General features: G+C 36.0%; 1 protein-coding gene across 4 annotated transcripts; it reads left to right on the top strand.

Moving 5' to 3' along the window:
- The first annotated feature begins 419 nt into the window (after positions 1–419).
- Positions 420–14709, top strand: LOC306871505 (serine/threonine-protein kinase Chk2-like). Of its 4 annotated transcripts, none has more exons than XM_079419506.1 (15): positions 420–538; positions 1674–1963; positions 5877–6001; positions 6219–6351; positions 6520–6610; positions 6757–6853; positions 11027–11080; positions 11156–11220; positions 11470–11569; positions 12781–12867; positions 13086–13225; positions 13866–13981; positions 14098–14183; positions 14318–14371; positions 14494–14709. In XM_079419506.1, exons 2-15 carry the CDS (start codon positions 1699–1701, stop codon positions 14560–14562), a joined length of 1482 nt encoding a protein of 493 aa, XP_079275632.1. In that variant the 5' UTR covers positions 420–538; positions 1674–1698; the 3' UTR covers positions 14563–14709. The 4 variants fall into 4 exon arrangements, with proteins under 4 accessions (XP_079275632.1, XP_079275631.1, XP_079275630.1 ...); XM_079419505.1 differs by having other exon boundaries at positions 428–538; positions 13062–13225; XM_079419504.1 differs by having other exon boundaries at positions 444–710.
- The last annotated feature ends 200 nt before the right edge of the window (positions 14710–14909 follow it).

The raw sequence follows: 14909 nt of genomic DNA, 5'->3' as shown, positions 1-14909 counted from the left end.
TTACCAGAGTGAGATTTAGTCTAGTATTGTTTGACAACAAAAATATGCTTTAAATATGTAAAACACTACATTAAACCAACGTTAACTCGAAACTACATTTGTACTAAACAGGGGGTATACAATTTGCACTGACAATTATTTCAGAAGTTGGTAAACCCTTTTTGTCCCATGTTTGTTTTACACCGGAAGTTACTGCATTTATTTTCTTGTTATATTTTCATTTATTTTCCGGAATGCTTGTATGTGTTCTTAATTTTAACAGCAATTATTAATAATTGCTATATTGCTAATTGCTGTTCGTGGTGTAATAATAATAATAATGCTTAAAATAACGAACAACATTAAAATTTTAGTGTATATCTACATATATAATTAATTAACGTGGAATGTTTTATAAACTACATTTCCCATGAGCCTCTACTCTGGCTTCTGATGTTATGGGAAGTTCATTGATGGATGACTTTTCCCGGCAGATTTGATGAGCAGCTCACGCGGCCTTCTGCAAGTTTGCTACTTTTAAAAACAGGACTTGATTAAGGTATGCAGTAGGATATGAAATTGAAAAGCACCAGTAGATGATCAGACGGACATGTAGATTTCTATCAATGATTATTTCTGATGAAAAAAGCAACAACCAGTTTCCTCGGTCGCTGTGCTTTGCACTGAATGCACGCGCTCTCACACAGTAATGCATATTTGAAACAGCAGAAGTAAGTTAACCAACTGGCCTTTATCTGCAGAAAATAGACATATATTATCTAATCTATTTGGTTCTTCAGTCTGTTTTCTTATCAAGTTTCATCTGATTGCATTGGTGTCCGCGTGGTGCATGAAATTAATCCGACCTAAATGCCCTCAGAAACTGAACTTGGAAAGGTCACATGATGTAAAAGCAATTCATTTTCTTTCAAAGCACATGATTTATGCACATATGTCAATTATGTGTCACCTGGAATCTAGTAAGATCGTATAAGAATTGTTTGCTATACTTTAAATATAAAGAAAAGTTTAGTCTCGTTCTTAATAAACCCATGGAAAATAGATTTTTAAAAAAGAGTGAATTTGTTGTACTTCTGTTCTCTTGTTTAGTCTTCTATTCATTCATTTTATCCATTCACAGTATTTTTTTGATTGTAGGGTCAAAAATATAGGAGCTATGAGATGCTAGACATTATAGGACCCAAAATTCAGAAAGTTATGTGCAAAAAAAAAAAAAAAACTTGCGTGCAAAAAGATGCAAATAAAATGATGCATTAAAAGTCCTCTGGTAAATGGAATTAGCGCAGGAAAAATATAAATATGACTCAATATGTTTAAATCCATGAAGCGCTGCAAAAATTCTTGGATACAGTTTTCAAAATAGCTTAGTATGTACTGGAAATATCAGGAATATTTTAAAAGCATAATTCTAATCGTGACAATTTCTGTAGTGAGCAGGTTTGAAACAAATATTTCATTGGCAAAAATTATAAATATATTTTTCCATGCACAAACTATAATCACATGCAACATGTTGAAAATGTAACATGCATACTGCTGTTTGAAACATTCGTCATTAGAGTGTAGACTGTGCAAAATTATGTGAGCTGAGCTGGAAGATGATATTCTGTTTCAAAGGAGTTTTGGGCTTTATGCAGCTATTGACTGTTCTTGACATTTTGTAAATTTTTCAGTGTGTACCTCCAGCGTAAAAACATCATGTCTGAGGAACCTGGACCCAGTGGTCAGTCCCAATCCCACAGTCAGTCCCAGACCCAGTCCCAAACACAATCACAGCCTGGATCCAGCTCCTCATCCGCCCCAACGCCATCAAGTCAGGGCTCTTCCTCAGGCTCAGGGACTCTAAGTTCTGTAGATACAGTGCCGGTCCAGGAACTACAGTCTATTCCTGAAGACGAGGAGGAAGTGCAGCCTCAGGTGTGGGGCCGCGTCATCCCCTTGGTGCATGGATTGAGTGTGCTCAGTTAAGTGTATTATCTTCCTTGATTTAAGAAAGTGAGTAATGTGAGAGCATTATAATTAGTTCCCAAGGGTTTTTGAACAGGAGTGGTATCAATAACAAACCAAATAGGTTGCAATTCTGACCTCTTACCATCTGTATAGTAAGGTTATCATGTTTAAAGCAGTCAAAGAAATGTTATTAATGGACTGTTCTGTGTTTGGTACAAGTTAAGTGCTATTGACAACATTTGCGATATCATTTTGATACCACAGAATATATTTTCAGTGTTTTGAACATGGAAAGCTAGTCAGAATAGATGCTTAATGAGGGAAACTGGAGCAACGGAGATGTTTTTGACCAAAAGTCAGTTCTCACTTAAACTGTTGTGTGTAATTTGCGCTTAAAAAAAATATGTGCAAAATGATGCAATTAAAGTATGCGTAACATGAATAAAAGACTTTCAGTATAAGTAAAACGCGTGTTTGATAGTCTTTACATGATCTGTTGCAACTAAAATATAAAACATAAAATGTGAAAGTAAAACTTAATCACTGCAAAATGACTTGGATATATTCAAAATAGCACACTAGCATATAATAGACCAAATAGATTGTATTTCTGACCTCTTACCCTATGTGTATTAGGGGTTATCATGTTACAAAGCAGTCAAATGGATGTTAATAATGTGTACAGCACAAGTTAAAGGGGTCATATGATGCCATTTTAAAGATCATTATGTTGTGTATTTGGTGTAACAGAATATGTTGACATGCTTTAATGTTCAAAAAACACATTATTTTTCAAATACTGCGCATTATTGTAGCTCCTCTATGACCTGCCACTCTCAAACGCATCGTTTTTCTACAAAGCCCCTCCTTCCAACAAGCACAGTCTGCTCCGATTGGCCAACTGACCCAGTGCATTGGGATTGGCTGAACACCACAAGCACGTGACAGAACGCCCCTTACCATAATCGCAAGCTTCAGCTTTCAAGTTAGTTTTACCATCAGTTCAAGCCCAAAAGTAGAGTCGCGTGACAGACACAGTGATGATACTCGTATGTATTTGCAGTACAAACTGCACTGTTAAGTGGATGTGATGTGACCCTGTTCCCCACACACACACACACACACAACGTGCAAAACTCCGCATTTGAACAGTGAATAGCAAATACTTGAACTAATAACAAAACCTACATACAGTCACTGATTCAGAAGCTCCAGACACTCTTAAACACGGGTCCCATTATATGTGTATTGCCCTAATAGTGGCTTTATTTGTTTGTTTTTAAGGTAAAATTTTAGTTGTTGTTTTTGTGACATAATGCCACAAATACTGTCAATAGAGCTTGCATAAAATACGGGTCATAACAGTTATGAGATTGAGCTATTATGGTATAACAGGAATATGGCCAGTGTTGTTTTAGTATTATTTACTATTATAGTATTCCTTAATATTTTGAATTAGCTTTTATTTTTGTATTTTCAGTTTTCGTTTTAATTTTAGTTTAAGTTTTAGTAATATTATGTGCTTTTGTCTTTTTTATTAGTTTTTTTGGGCACACTTTATATTAGGTGGCCGTAACTACTATGTACTTGCATCAAAAAATAAGTACAATGTACTTATTGTGGTCATATTGTATTTCAAAACACTTTTGCTGCTACTGAGGTGGGATACAGGTAAGGTTAAGGACAGGTTTGGTGGTATGAGTAGGTTTAAGGGTGGGTTACGGTGTAAGGGATGGGTCAACAGTGCAATTTTAAATGCAATTACAGACATTATTTACAGATGTAATTACATATAGGTATTTTTAAATATATGTATGTACACAATAAGTGCATTGTATCAAATGATTAATGTAAAGGTAAGTACATAGTTATGGAAGTTCTAAGCGGCCATGCATTATTATAATTTTTCTCTCTTGTTTTGTCGTTATCACGACTTAATTTTCTCGTGATCTCGACATAACGAAAGTTGTTTTGTCGTTATCACGACTTAATTTTCTCTGTGTATTCGGCATGAGAAAATGCTATAGAAGCAGCATCATCGCAGCATCATGGATGATCGTATTCGCTTTAACTTTGATCAGGGACTCACTCAAACTGAAAAAATAAAAATATGGTATAAGTACCATCCCAAATATTGAAGGTGTTGTGTGTGTGACCGACTACATTGATCCATGATAGAATACTTGTCATGCATATTCATACTCGGACATTTTAGCTCTGTGTCTGTCAGTGATTGACGACTTACACATAAGTGTTCGACACTTGAGAAGGAGGCTGTCGGGACAGCAACTTCATCGTCGAAGACAATATAGCGACCCTGATTTTCTCACGATAGCTACAATTACGTCGTGAGAAAATGGTTTTTAGGTTGAGATCAACAACTTTCGTTATGTCCAGATAACCACAAAACAAATTTTGTTATGTCGAGATCACGAGAAAATTAAGTCGTGATAACGACAAAACAACTCGTTATGTCGAGATCACAAGAAAATTAAGTCGTGATAACGACAAAACAACTTTCGTTATGTCGCGATCACGAGAAAATTAAGTCGTGATAACGACAAAACAACTTTCGTTATGTCGCGATCACAAGAAAATTAAGTCGTGATAACGACAAAACAACTTTCGTTATGTCGAGATCACGAGAAAATTAAGTCGTGATAACGACAAAACAACTTTCGTTATGTCGAGATCACGAGAAAATTAAGTCGTGATAACGACAAAACAACTCGTTATGTCGAGATCACGAGAAAATTAAGTCGTGATAACGACAAAACAACTCGTTATGTCGAGATCACAAGAAAATTAAGTCGTGATAACGACAAAACAACTTTCGTTATGTCGAGATCACGAGAAAATTAAGTCGTGATAACGACAAAACAACTTTCGTTATGTCGAGATCACGAGAAAATTAAGTCGTGATAACGACAAAACAACTTTCGTTATGTCGAGATCACGAGAAAATTAAGTCGTGATAACGACAAAACAACTCGTTATGTCGAGATCACGAGAAAATTAAGTCGTGATAACGACAAAACAACTCGTTATGTCGAGATCACGAGAAAATTAAGTCGTGATAACGACAAAACAACTTTCGTTATGTCGAGATCACGAGAAAATTAAGTCGTGATAACGACAAAACAACTTTCGTTATGTCGAGATCACGAGAAAATTAAGTCGTGATAACGACAAAACAACTTTCGTTATGTCGAGATCACGAGAAAATTAAGTCGTGATAACGACAAAACAACTCGTTATGTCGAGATCACGAGAAAACAAGACAGAAAAATTATAATAATGCATGGCCGCTTAGAACTTCCGTACATAGTAGTTAAGGCCACCTAATATATAGGGGGAAGTCGTGGCCTAATGGTTAGAGAGTCGGACTCGTAATCGAAAGGTTGCGAGTTCGAGCCCCCGGCCGGCAGGAATTGTAGGTGGGGGGAGTGAATGTCCAGCGCTCTCTCCACCCTCAATACCACGACTGAGGTGCCCTTGAGCAAGGCACCGAACCCCCAACTGCTCCCCGGGCGCTGCAGCATGGCTGCCCACTGCTCCGGGTGTGTGTTCACGGTGTGTGTGTGTGCATTTGTTCACTACTCACTGCTGTGTGTGTGTGCACTTGGATGCGTTAAACGCAGAGCACCAATTTCGAGTATGGGTAACCATACTTGACAATACGTCACGACGATATATAAAGTGGGACCGTTTTTTATCTACTTGGCTTTAATTAAATTTGTTTGTTAGTTCTTCAGCTTAAATGTATTTTCAGTTAGCAGTCAACAAGTAGGCAACATTTTTAAATTATGTAGGTTTGGTAAGTTTATCTAATATTTTGTATTTTTATTTTCAAGTTTATTTCAGCTAAAAAAAAGAATATTTAACAATAACAGTACTCAATATGGCTTCTTTTTGATGTTTTCCAGATTGTGTTGAAAACCAGTATATGTTTGGAAGGGATGGCTCATGCGATTACTGTTTCACCAATGCCATTGTAGAACAGTCAACACATTTCAAGACGTACAGCAAGAAGCACTTTAAGATTTTTAGGGTAAGACCAGCATTGAGTAGCTCTTCGTGAAACTAGTTTTAATCAAATAAAACATCAAATGTTTTATTTATTTATTTTCTAGAATATCTCCATAACCTCCCTGTTATAAGATAAATTCACTCTCTGAACAAATTAATCATGGCAGACTGTGAAAAGCTCATTTCTACATCAGGTCTAACTCAACACGTGGCCTGTTTTATTTTTACTTCTGTTTCAGGATGAGAATCTCGTCTACGTCGAGGACTTCAGCGGTAACGGCACATGGGTGGACGATGAGAAAATAGGAAACGGGAAGCAAAGACTTCTTAGCAATAACTCTGTTATTGCCCTTGCAGAACAAAAACATCAAGGTTAGTCATTTAGGTGACATTATCAGGAGTTTATGAAATGTAAACTACAGTTCATGCAATAAATCACCTGAAAATTATCCTTGTGACGTTATTTTTGCATAGAAGTTAAAGAATATAGTGTCTAAAAAAGACAAAGAATTGATTTGATTGGTTCTTTTTTCCCCACAGTTTTCATGTTCATAGATAAGATGGGGGACGATCAACCTAACCTTCCTTTAGAGTTCAGCAAAAAATATCACATAGCACGAAAGATTGGAACGTAAGTGTTTCTGTTACATCCAAAACTCTAAGCTTCATTATGCATTTATGGGCCTAGCAGACCACACTGACAAATATTGTTGTATTTGATTATTGTGTACATTTGTTTTTGCAGTTTATTGTACATCTGTTTGTGTTTTCTGACAGAGGCGTCTGTGGTGAAGTTAAACTTGCCATTGAAAAGGACACCTGTAAAAAAGTTGCTCTGAAAACTATAAACAAACACGACTTCCCATCAATTGGGGTAAGAGAACTGGAAGAATGTATACATTATTATAAAATATGCATAGTGCCTATGATACACATCTTTTCATATCGTTTAGAATAATTTAATGCCTTGTAGTCCACATTGAGCAGTGCAAAAATATATTTAGCAATGATATTAAAGATCAGCCAGTTGAGAATTAAAGATTTGGGGTCATTCCTTTTTTTATGTTTTTAAGTCTCCTATACGGAAGTTCTAAGCGGCCATGCATTATTATAATTTTTCTGTCTTGTTTTGTCGTGATCACGACTTAATTTTCTTGTGATCTCGACATAACGTAATTTGTTTTGTGGTTATCTGGACATAACGAAAGTTGTTGATCTCAACCTAAAAACCGTTTTCTCACGACGTAATTGTAGCTATCGTGAGAAAATCAGGGTCGCTATATTGTCTTCGACGATAAAGTTGCAAACCCGACAGCCTCCTTCTCAAGTGTCGAACACTTATGTGTAATGTGTAAGTCGTCAATCACTGACAGACACAGAGCTAAAATGTCCGAGTATGAATATGCATGACAAGTATTCTATCATGGATCAATGTAGTCGGTCACACACACAACACCTTCAATATTTGGGATGGTACTTATACCATATTTTTATTTTTATTTTTATTATTTCAGTTTGAGTGAGTCCCTGATCAAAGTTAAAGCGAATACGATCATCCATGATGCTGCGATGATGCTGCTTCTATAGCATTTTCTCATGCCGAATACACAGAGAAAATTAAGTCGTGATAACGAGAAAACAAGACAGAAAAATTATAATAATGCATGGCCGCTTAGAACTTCTGTACTCCTATGCTCATCAAGCCTGAATTTATTTGATCAAAAGTAATATTGTTAAATAATACAATTTAAAATGACTGTTTTCTATTTTCGTATATTGAAATTGTATTTATTCCTGTGATCAAAGCATCATTCCAGTCTTCAGTGGCACGTGATCCTTCAGAAATCAGTCTAATATGCTGATTTGCTGCTGTTTTTTAATACTTCTGTGGTGTAAGGCTCCACCCATCCGGCCCAAGGAAGGTATCCAAATGGTGGATGAAGGTTTCCTGCGTGTTCGGTCTTTCCAGTGTGCAAAGTTCTTCAATTTAAATTAAACTCTAATCTGACTCCATTTTATCATTTAATCTGACTCCATTTTAGCTTGACCTCGTATTTAGCTTGAAATACAAATTGATTGCTTGTCCATTTCTAATTTATTATTCTGATATTTGATTATTCTAGTTAACTCTTGACTTTATATTTACTCGTTCATTCGGTTGCTCATGTCTTTAACAAGGATGCAACGTAATCTACTAGAGTCAATAATTACAGAGTAAAACAGAATAAGGTCAAATGTAACAATTTATTCTCAGTCAGGTAAATACTGTATGTATTATCTCAATTCTACAGCAATTCAAAGAGATCAAATCATATCAATACAAAACATCGAATTCTCAAAGATAATTCTACGAGTAAAGGATGCATACCTGACTTTATAGAAAATACATAGTGTGAGCATTGAGACCCACACTACGGGCTTCTCGTTACAGAATCCCCTGATCGAAAACTCGAAATGAGCGATGACTCATCTGAACGCCTCTGATTGGCCATTGCATTCATAAGCTCAACATAATCGTATGTGATTGGTTATAATGCCAACTCTGTAAAAATGCGGAAAAATAAATATAATGGAACAAATAGGCCCTAATATTAATTAGTATTACTAGCCTGATAATAAAAATAATAATCGTCAAAGGCGATATTATAGGCGATATCTCTGACTATCGGCAATACATGATACTATCGTGTATAGGCTCAACTAGGAGTGTGCGATATTGAAAAAAAATTATATCTCTGTGTTTTTTCCGATAACGATAATTAGGCTATGTTTTGTTGAGTGTGTTATTGTGCTGATATCTGACTACCGTTGACAGCAGCAATTATTGATATTCTTCATATTCTGTGAGGTCAGTTCACATCGGTGATAGAAATACGAAGTGGCATATTTACGCACTGTTTAATGCAGCTCGGCGGGACATGGAGTTATATAACCTGCAGTTACAAAAGCACAATGTTTTGATATTTTAAACATAAAACATTGAATACTGATATTTGAAATTATTTAAAAAATAAAAAGATGCTTTAAATGTGAAATTAAAATCGCCAGTAGGTGGCAGCAAGTCACTGTTAACAAGTGAGTCATTGCGACTGAACCGAATCATTTAACGAAACACCGTTATGTTGCTCAGAGATGTAAAACAGTGCTGTAGCTGTTTGGAATAATTTTTTGTTTGCGAAATGGAGCGAATATGGTGTCTAAAACATAAGTCTCTTAATATTAACTTATTGTTTTTTGAACTGTTGTATAAAATCAATATCACATTTGTAATCATGCTGATTTTTGAAGAGAAAACGACACTCTTCGTGTGATTTTAACTGAAATTATATAAATTTTCTGCCCCCATATCGTGAATTTTGTGATCATTCTTAATGCATTTTAATAGACTGAATCATGCAGTGAAAAAACACACTCTAAATGTGCATGTGCACTGTTTAACACACTAGACCTCATCACGTAATGTATAGGTGCAATCCATAGGTGTTTTGTTTGGATTTTGCAAAATACTTGATAATGTCAAAATGCACATCGTTAAAACAACAATTACAATATTATCGTAGACTATATATATCGCACACCCCTAGGCGCAACCCTAATTTGACGTTTTTGCTGTTATACTAAAGATCTACACTCACCTAAAGGATTATTAGGAACACCATACTAATACTGTGTTTGACCCCCTTTCGCCTTCAGAACTGCCTTAATTCTATGTGGCATTGATTCAACAAGGTGCTGAAAGCATTCTTTAGAAATGTTGGCCCATATTGATAGGATAGCATCTTGCAGTTGATGGAGATTTGTGGGATGCACATCCAGGGCACGAAGCTCCCGTTCCACCACATCCCAAAGATGCTCTATTGGGTTGAGATCTGGTGACTGTGGGGGCCATTTTAGTACAGTGAACTCATTGTCATGTTCAAGAAAACAATTTGAAATGATTCGAGCTTTGTGACATGGTGCATTATCCTGCTGGAAGTAGCCATCAGAGGATGGGTACATGGTGGTCATAAAGGGATGGACATGGTCAGAAACAATGCTCAGGTAGGCCGTGGCATTTAAACGATGCCCAATTGGCACTAAGGGGCCTAAAGTGTGCCAAGAAAACATCCCCCACACCATTACACCACCACCACCAGCCTGCACAGTGGTAACAAGGCATGATGGATCCATGTTCTCATTCTGTTTACGCCAAATTCTCACTCTACCATCTGAATGTCTCAACAGAAATCGAGACTCATCAGACCAGGTAACATTTTTCCAGTCTTCAACCGTCCAATTTTGGTGAGCTCGTGCAAATTGTAGCCTCTTTTTCCTATTTGTAGTGGAGATGAGTGGTACCCGGTGGGGTCTTCTGCTGTTGTAGCCCATCCGCCTCAAGGTTGTGCGTGTTGTGGCTTCACAAATGCTTTGCTGCATACCTCGGTTGTAACGAGTGGTTATTTCAGTCAAAGTTGCTCTTCTATCATCTTGAATCAGTCAGCCCATTCTCCTCTGACCTCTAGCATCAACAAGGCATTTTCGCCCACAGGACTGCCGCATACTGGATGTTTTTCCCTTTTCACACCATTCTTTGTAAACCCTAGAAATGGTTGTGCGTGAAAATCCCAGTAATTGAGCAGATTGTGAAATACTCAGACCGGCCCGTCTGGCACCAACAACCATGCCACGCTCAAAATTGCTTAAATCACCTTTCTTTTCCATTCTGACATTCAGTTTGGAGTTCAGGAGATTGTCTTGACCAGGACCCCACCCCTAAATGCATTGAAGCAACTGCCATGTGATTGGTTGATTAGATAATTGCATTAATGAGAAATTGAACAGGTGTTCCTAATAATAGGAAGGTGTATATGGTATATTTAGGTGAGTGTATATGGTTGGGTTCAATTTAGACAATTTTGTTGTTATGAGGAATCGATTTCTTGAGAATTACTATTAGCTGATGTGCATCCATTAAAAAAAAGACACACACTGCTTTAGGATTTTTTTCGTACACACTAATGTTTAAAATTACCGATTCATTTTCAAATGTTCTGTTTGTGTTCCACAGACGGCCACACGAAATGCAGAACGTGAAATTGAAATTTTAAAGAAAATTGATCATGTAAGTCACGAATGAGTCTTTAAATGCTACAGAGCTATAGATCTATAAATCTCATCATTTTTCTCTTCCCTGCAGCCGTGCCTGATCAAGACAGAAGATTTCTACCAGACAGAAGATTCTTACTACATTGTTTTGGAGTAGTAAGTTCCTGTGGTGTTTTGTTGGGGAATAGTTAGCAACATGAACTCGCAGGCCGAATTTATTTGGGTACAGATAATTTCTACCTGTATGTGTATTTACAGATCCTTTAAAGAAAAGTTACTAGACAAGGAAACACTTTTTAAAGCACTTCATATCTTACCTGTACTACGCAATTTTCTGTCTTTTTTTACAAATGATTTAAACGTGTTTTTTGATGAATTATTTCATTATCTCTGTGCTGTGAATAGTGTTGAAGGAGGAGAGCTGTTTGGCAGGATCAAGGCCAAGAAACAGCTGGAAGAAGAAATCGCCAAACTCTACTTTTATCAAATGCTTAGGGCTGTGGAGGTACATCTTTATGAGAGATGCTTCAAACAGCGTCTTCCTCTAAATGTGTTTGTTTTTTAAATGAGCACAAGCATTAACCTGCACTGCTTACCCATAGACAGTCAAACTGTTCAAATCAGTCACCTGACCATTTAGAGTGGAGAAAGTACCATGTTGAAATGGCAACTACCGTTCAAAACTTTCAAAAGAAGTCTCGTATTCTGCATTTGAGTAAATACAATAAAAATAGGACTATTGTGAAATATTATTACAATTTAAAATAAGGGTGTTCTGTTTGAATACAGTTTAAAATGGAATTTATTCCTGTGAAGCTGAATTTTTTAGTATCATTACTCCAGTTTTCAGTGTCACGTGATCCTTCAGAAATCATTCTAGTATGCTGATTTGAGGCTCAGGAAATATTTATTATTGTCATCAATGTTGGAACAATATTTGCTGCTTAATATTTTAGGGGAAATTTTATTTCAGGATTCTGTGACGAATAGAACGTTCAAAAGAAGATAAAAAAAAGTAGATATTTGAAATAAACATTGAAAATATTTTATTTGAAATAAAAATATTTTTGATTGATTGAAAACATCTGAATATAATATATTGATTGAAAAAATTACTGTGACTTCTCATCAATTTAATGAATCCTTGCTGAAAAAAAAATATATTTATATAAAACAAGTTCAAAAATATTTTATGGTTACTAGAAAGTTGATTTTTTTTTTTTGGGTTGATACTTTATTTTTACTTTGGCTGATAACCTATAAATGTCATTATTGTAAAACTATACTATTTGGTTTAAAAAAAGAAACTCTGAAAGCTAAAGTTTGTAGTTATACTAAATGCTGTAAGGTAATATCACAATATGATTTATGATAATCATTTTAAAAGCCACTACTAAAAATTTCCCATTTCAAAACTATATTAATGAAGTTGTACTTTTTTCAAAAAATAATTAACAAATTTGTATGCCCATTACTTGTATGCAGAATCTCATACCAGTGTGCTTTTAAAGGAAAAGCGCTCTTCAAGTCCGAATGCATTTAGCAGATGCTTCTATCCAAAACAACTTAAAATAGAGGTGCAAAAGCAGTTTAATAATAAATTTTTATTTTTATAGCACCTTTCATGAACCAACAATACTGTATGCATACAGTGTAGGAGTCAAGCTATAGCAGAGGGGAAATGCAAAGAAAAATGTTCTGTTACTTTCTCTCCAGTATCTCCACAATAACGGGATCATTCATCGAGATCTCAAACCTGAGAATGTGCTGCTGGCTTCACATGATGACATCTGTTTGATTAAGGTGTGTTTGCCTGAGAGCTTTGAAACTGACGTAGCTTTAGCCTCAGATTCCAACATCGTTCTCCTTTAATTGTCGCAGTTCCAAAGTTTAGAGATCCAGCCAAGCCTTTATAGTTGAAACAGGATGCACAGAAATGATCCCGAACCTAAGATAACCTGCTTTCCCCACACATGTGAATTCTCAATGCTTTGTAGATTACGGATTTTAATCTGTCTAAGATTTTGGAGGAATCCTCCCTGATGAAGACGCTCTGCGGGACGCCTACATATCTCGCCCCGGAGGTGTTCACACACGCTGCGACAGTAGGATACACTAAAGCAGTCGATTATTGGAGCCTGGGGGTCCTACTGTTCATCTGGTTAGTGGAAATTAAAGTTGAATGAGTAAATATGAATCAGTAGGATCTGATCTTCATCTCCAGTGAACTCTTAATTGCTACAACTGGATAATTGATTCATTAAGTCAAACTTGATGACAAGATCAGTCTGACTTGTGAATGAATCATTCAGACCAGTTTTTGTAATTGGATCAAACGATTCATTTAAAAAAAAAAAACACTCAGACGAACAATTCTTTAAATTTTGGTCTGTTTCTAATAGAAAACTTGTGTTGCGTGGACAATTTCATTATAATTGAATCATTACATTTTGTCAAATTAGTGAATTAAACAATCAGTTTTATTGGGGCAAAAGTCAGGGTTTGGAATGAAATCTGTTGATTTCAATGATCATATGCTTGCAAAATGCTGTAAAAATATTTGTCGTTGTTAATTCTGCATTAATTCATCTTAACAATGAGACCTCATTGTAAAGTGTTACCCGAAATACTTTTATAGTATTCATAAATGACTGGAAAATTCAATTCATTGGTCAAAACATGTAGAAACTCTGAAAGATGTACATTTTAAGCCCGTAATCGAAACTCATGCAAACTGTGCTTGAATGAATATATGAATGTATGACATTTTATCCTAAAGCTGTGTATCTGTATTGTCATAGCTTGGGTGGTTATCCTCCATTTAACTCTGAGTGCTCCACCATGTCTGTGCGTGAACAGATCATTAATGGCCATTACCGTTTCATCCCATCTCAGTGGAAGAAGGTCTCAAATGAAGGTAATGTGTTTGCTCTCCTTTGACAGTTGGATAGTTAAATAGCATCAGTTTATATTGTCAGAAATATTTGAACTTAAAAGCATACAGCGTAATTATATTTTCACTTTGTCTTTCAGCCAAAGATTTGATCAAGAAGCTCCTGGTTGTGGATCCCGAAAAGCGTCTGAGCGTGGAAGAGGCGCTGACACATCCGTGGTTGAATGTACGCGCCTTATTGAGCATTATTCAACTAGTATTGATAGTTGTCAACCTTTAAATAGCATTTGAAATGTGATCGCTTTAAGTAAAATAATAAACAGCAGTCTGCAAATTTAAAATGTTATATTTGTGTAACAGGATGATGAGATGAGAAACACTGCAGACCAGCTGATGCAGTGTGAAATATCCAAGGTACAACAACAAGCTGATTTTTATTCAGGATAAAAGTGCTAAAATTTTACAATACAACATTGACTAGATGCATACTGATACATTTGTCATTAAAAACTAAATGTGATTTTAATTTATCACAGAAACGTAAGGCAGAAGAGACAGAAGAGGCAGAGGGTGAACCGCCATCCAAGAGGACACCTGGGCCTTGACTTGCACATACTTTTGTTTCCTGGTGGCCTTTTAAAAGCTCTTTCCTGCGACCAATTCATCCTGAACGTTGAACACTGTACTGGCTTTGTAAATATGCATTTCTTTCATTTCCTGTGTCCAAAATAAAATTTTAATTTTCCACTCCTCTGAGTTCGCTACTTTTAACTCATCAAAAATCTTGTTTATTCATTTAGCAGACAATTCTAGCAACATGCAAAAATATTTTATTTCCACTCGGATTATGCAGGGATTGTACGGGTGCTGGAAATCCTTGAAAGTGCTTGAATTTTAATGTGTTTTCAAGGTTTGAAAAGGGCTTGGATTTTGGATAAAGTGCTTAAAACGT

Source organism: Barbus barbus (assembly GCF_936440315.1).
Source record: "Barbus barbus genome assembly, chromosome: 6".
In the NCBI taxonomy this organism is placed as follows: domain Eukaryota; kingdom Metazoa; phylum Chordata; class Actinopteri; order Cypriniformes; family Cyprinidae; genus Barbus; species Barbus barbus.
This window is presented reverse-complemented; position numbering and strand designations above follow the sequence as displayed.

Coding starts and splice junctions, on each gene's coding strand:
- LOC306871505 (XM_079419503.1), top strand. CDS start 667: ATGCACGCGCTCTCACACAGTAATGCATATTTGAAACAGCAGAA. Junction 6,002..6,218: donor AGCACTTTAAGATTTTTAGG/GTAAGACCAGCA, acceptor CTTCTGTTTCAG/GATGAGAATCTCGTCTACGT. Junction 11,221..11,469: donor TACTACATTGTTTTGGAGTA/GTAAGTTCCTGT, acceptor TGCTGTGAATAG/TGTTGAAGGAGGAGAGCTGT.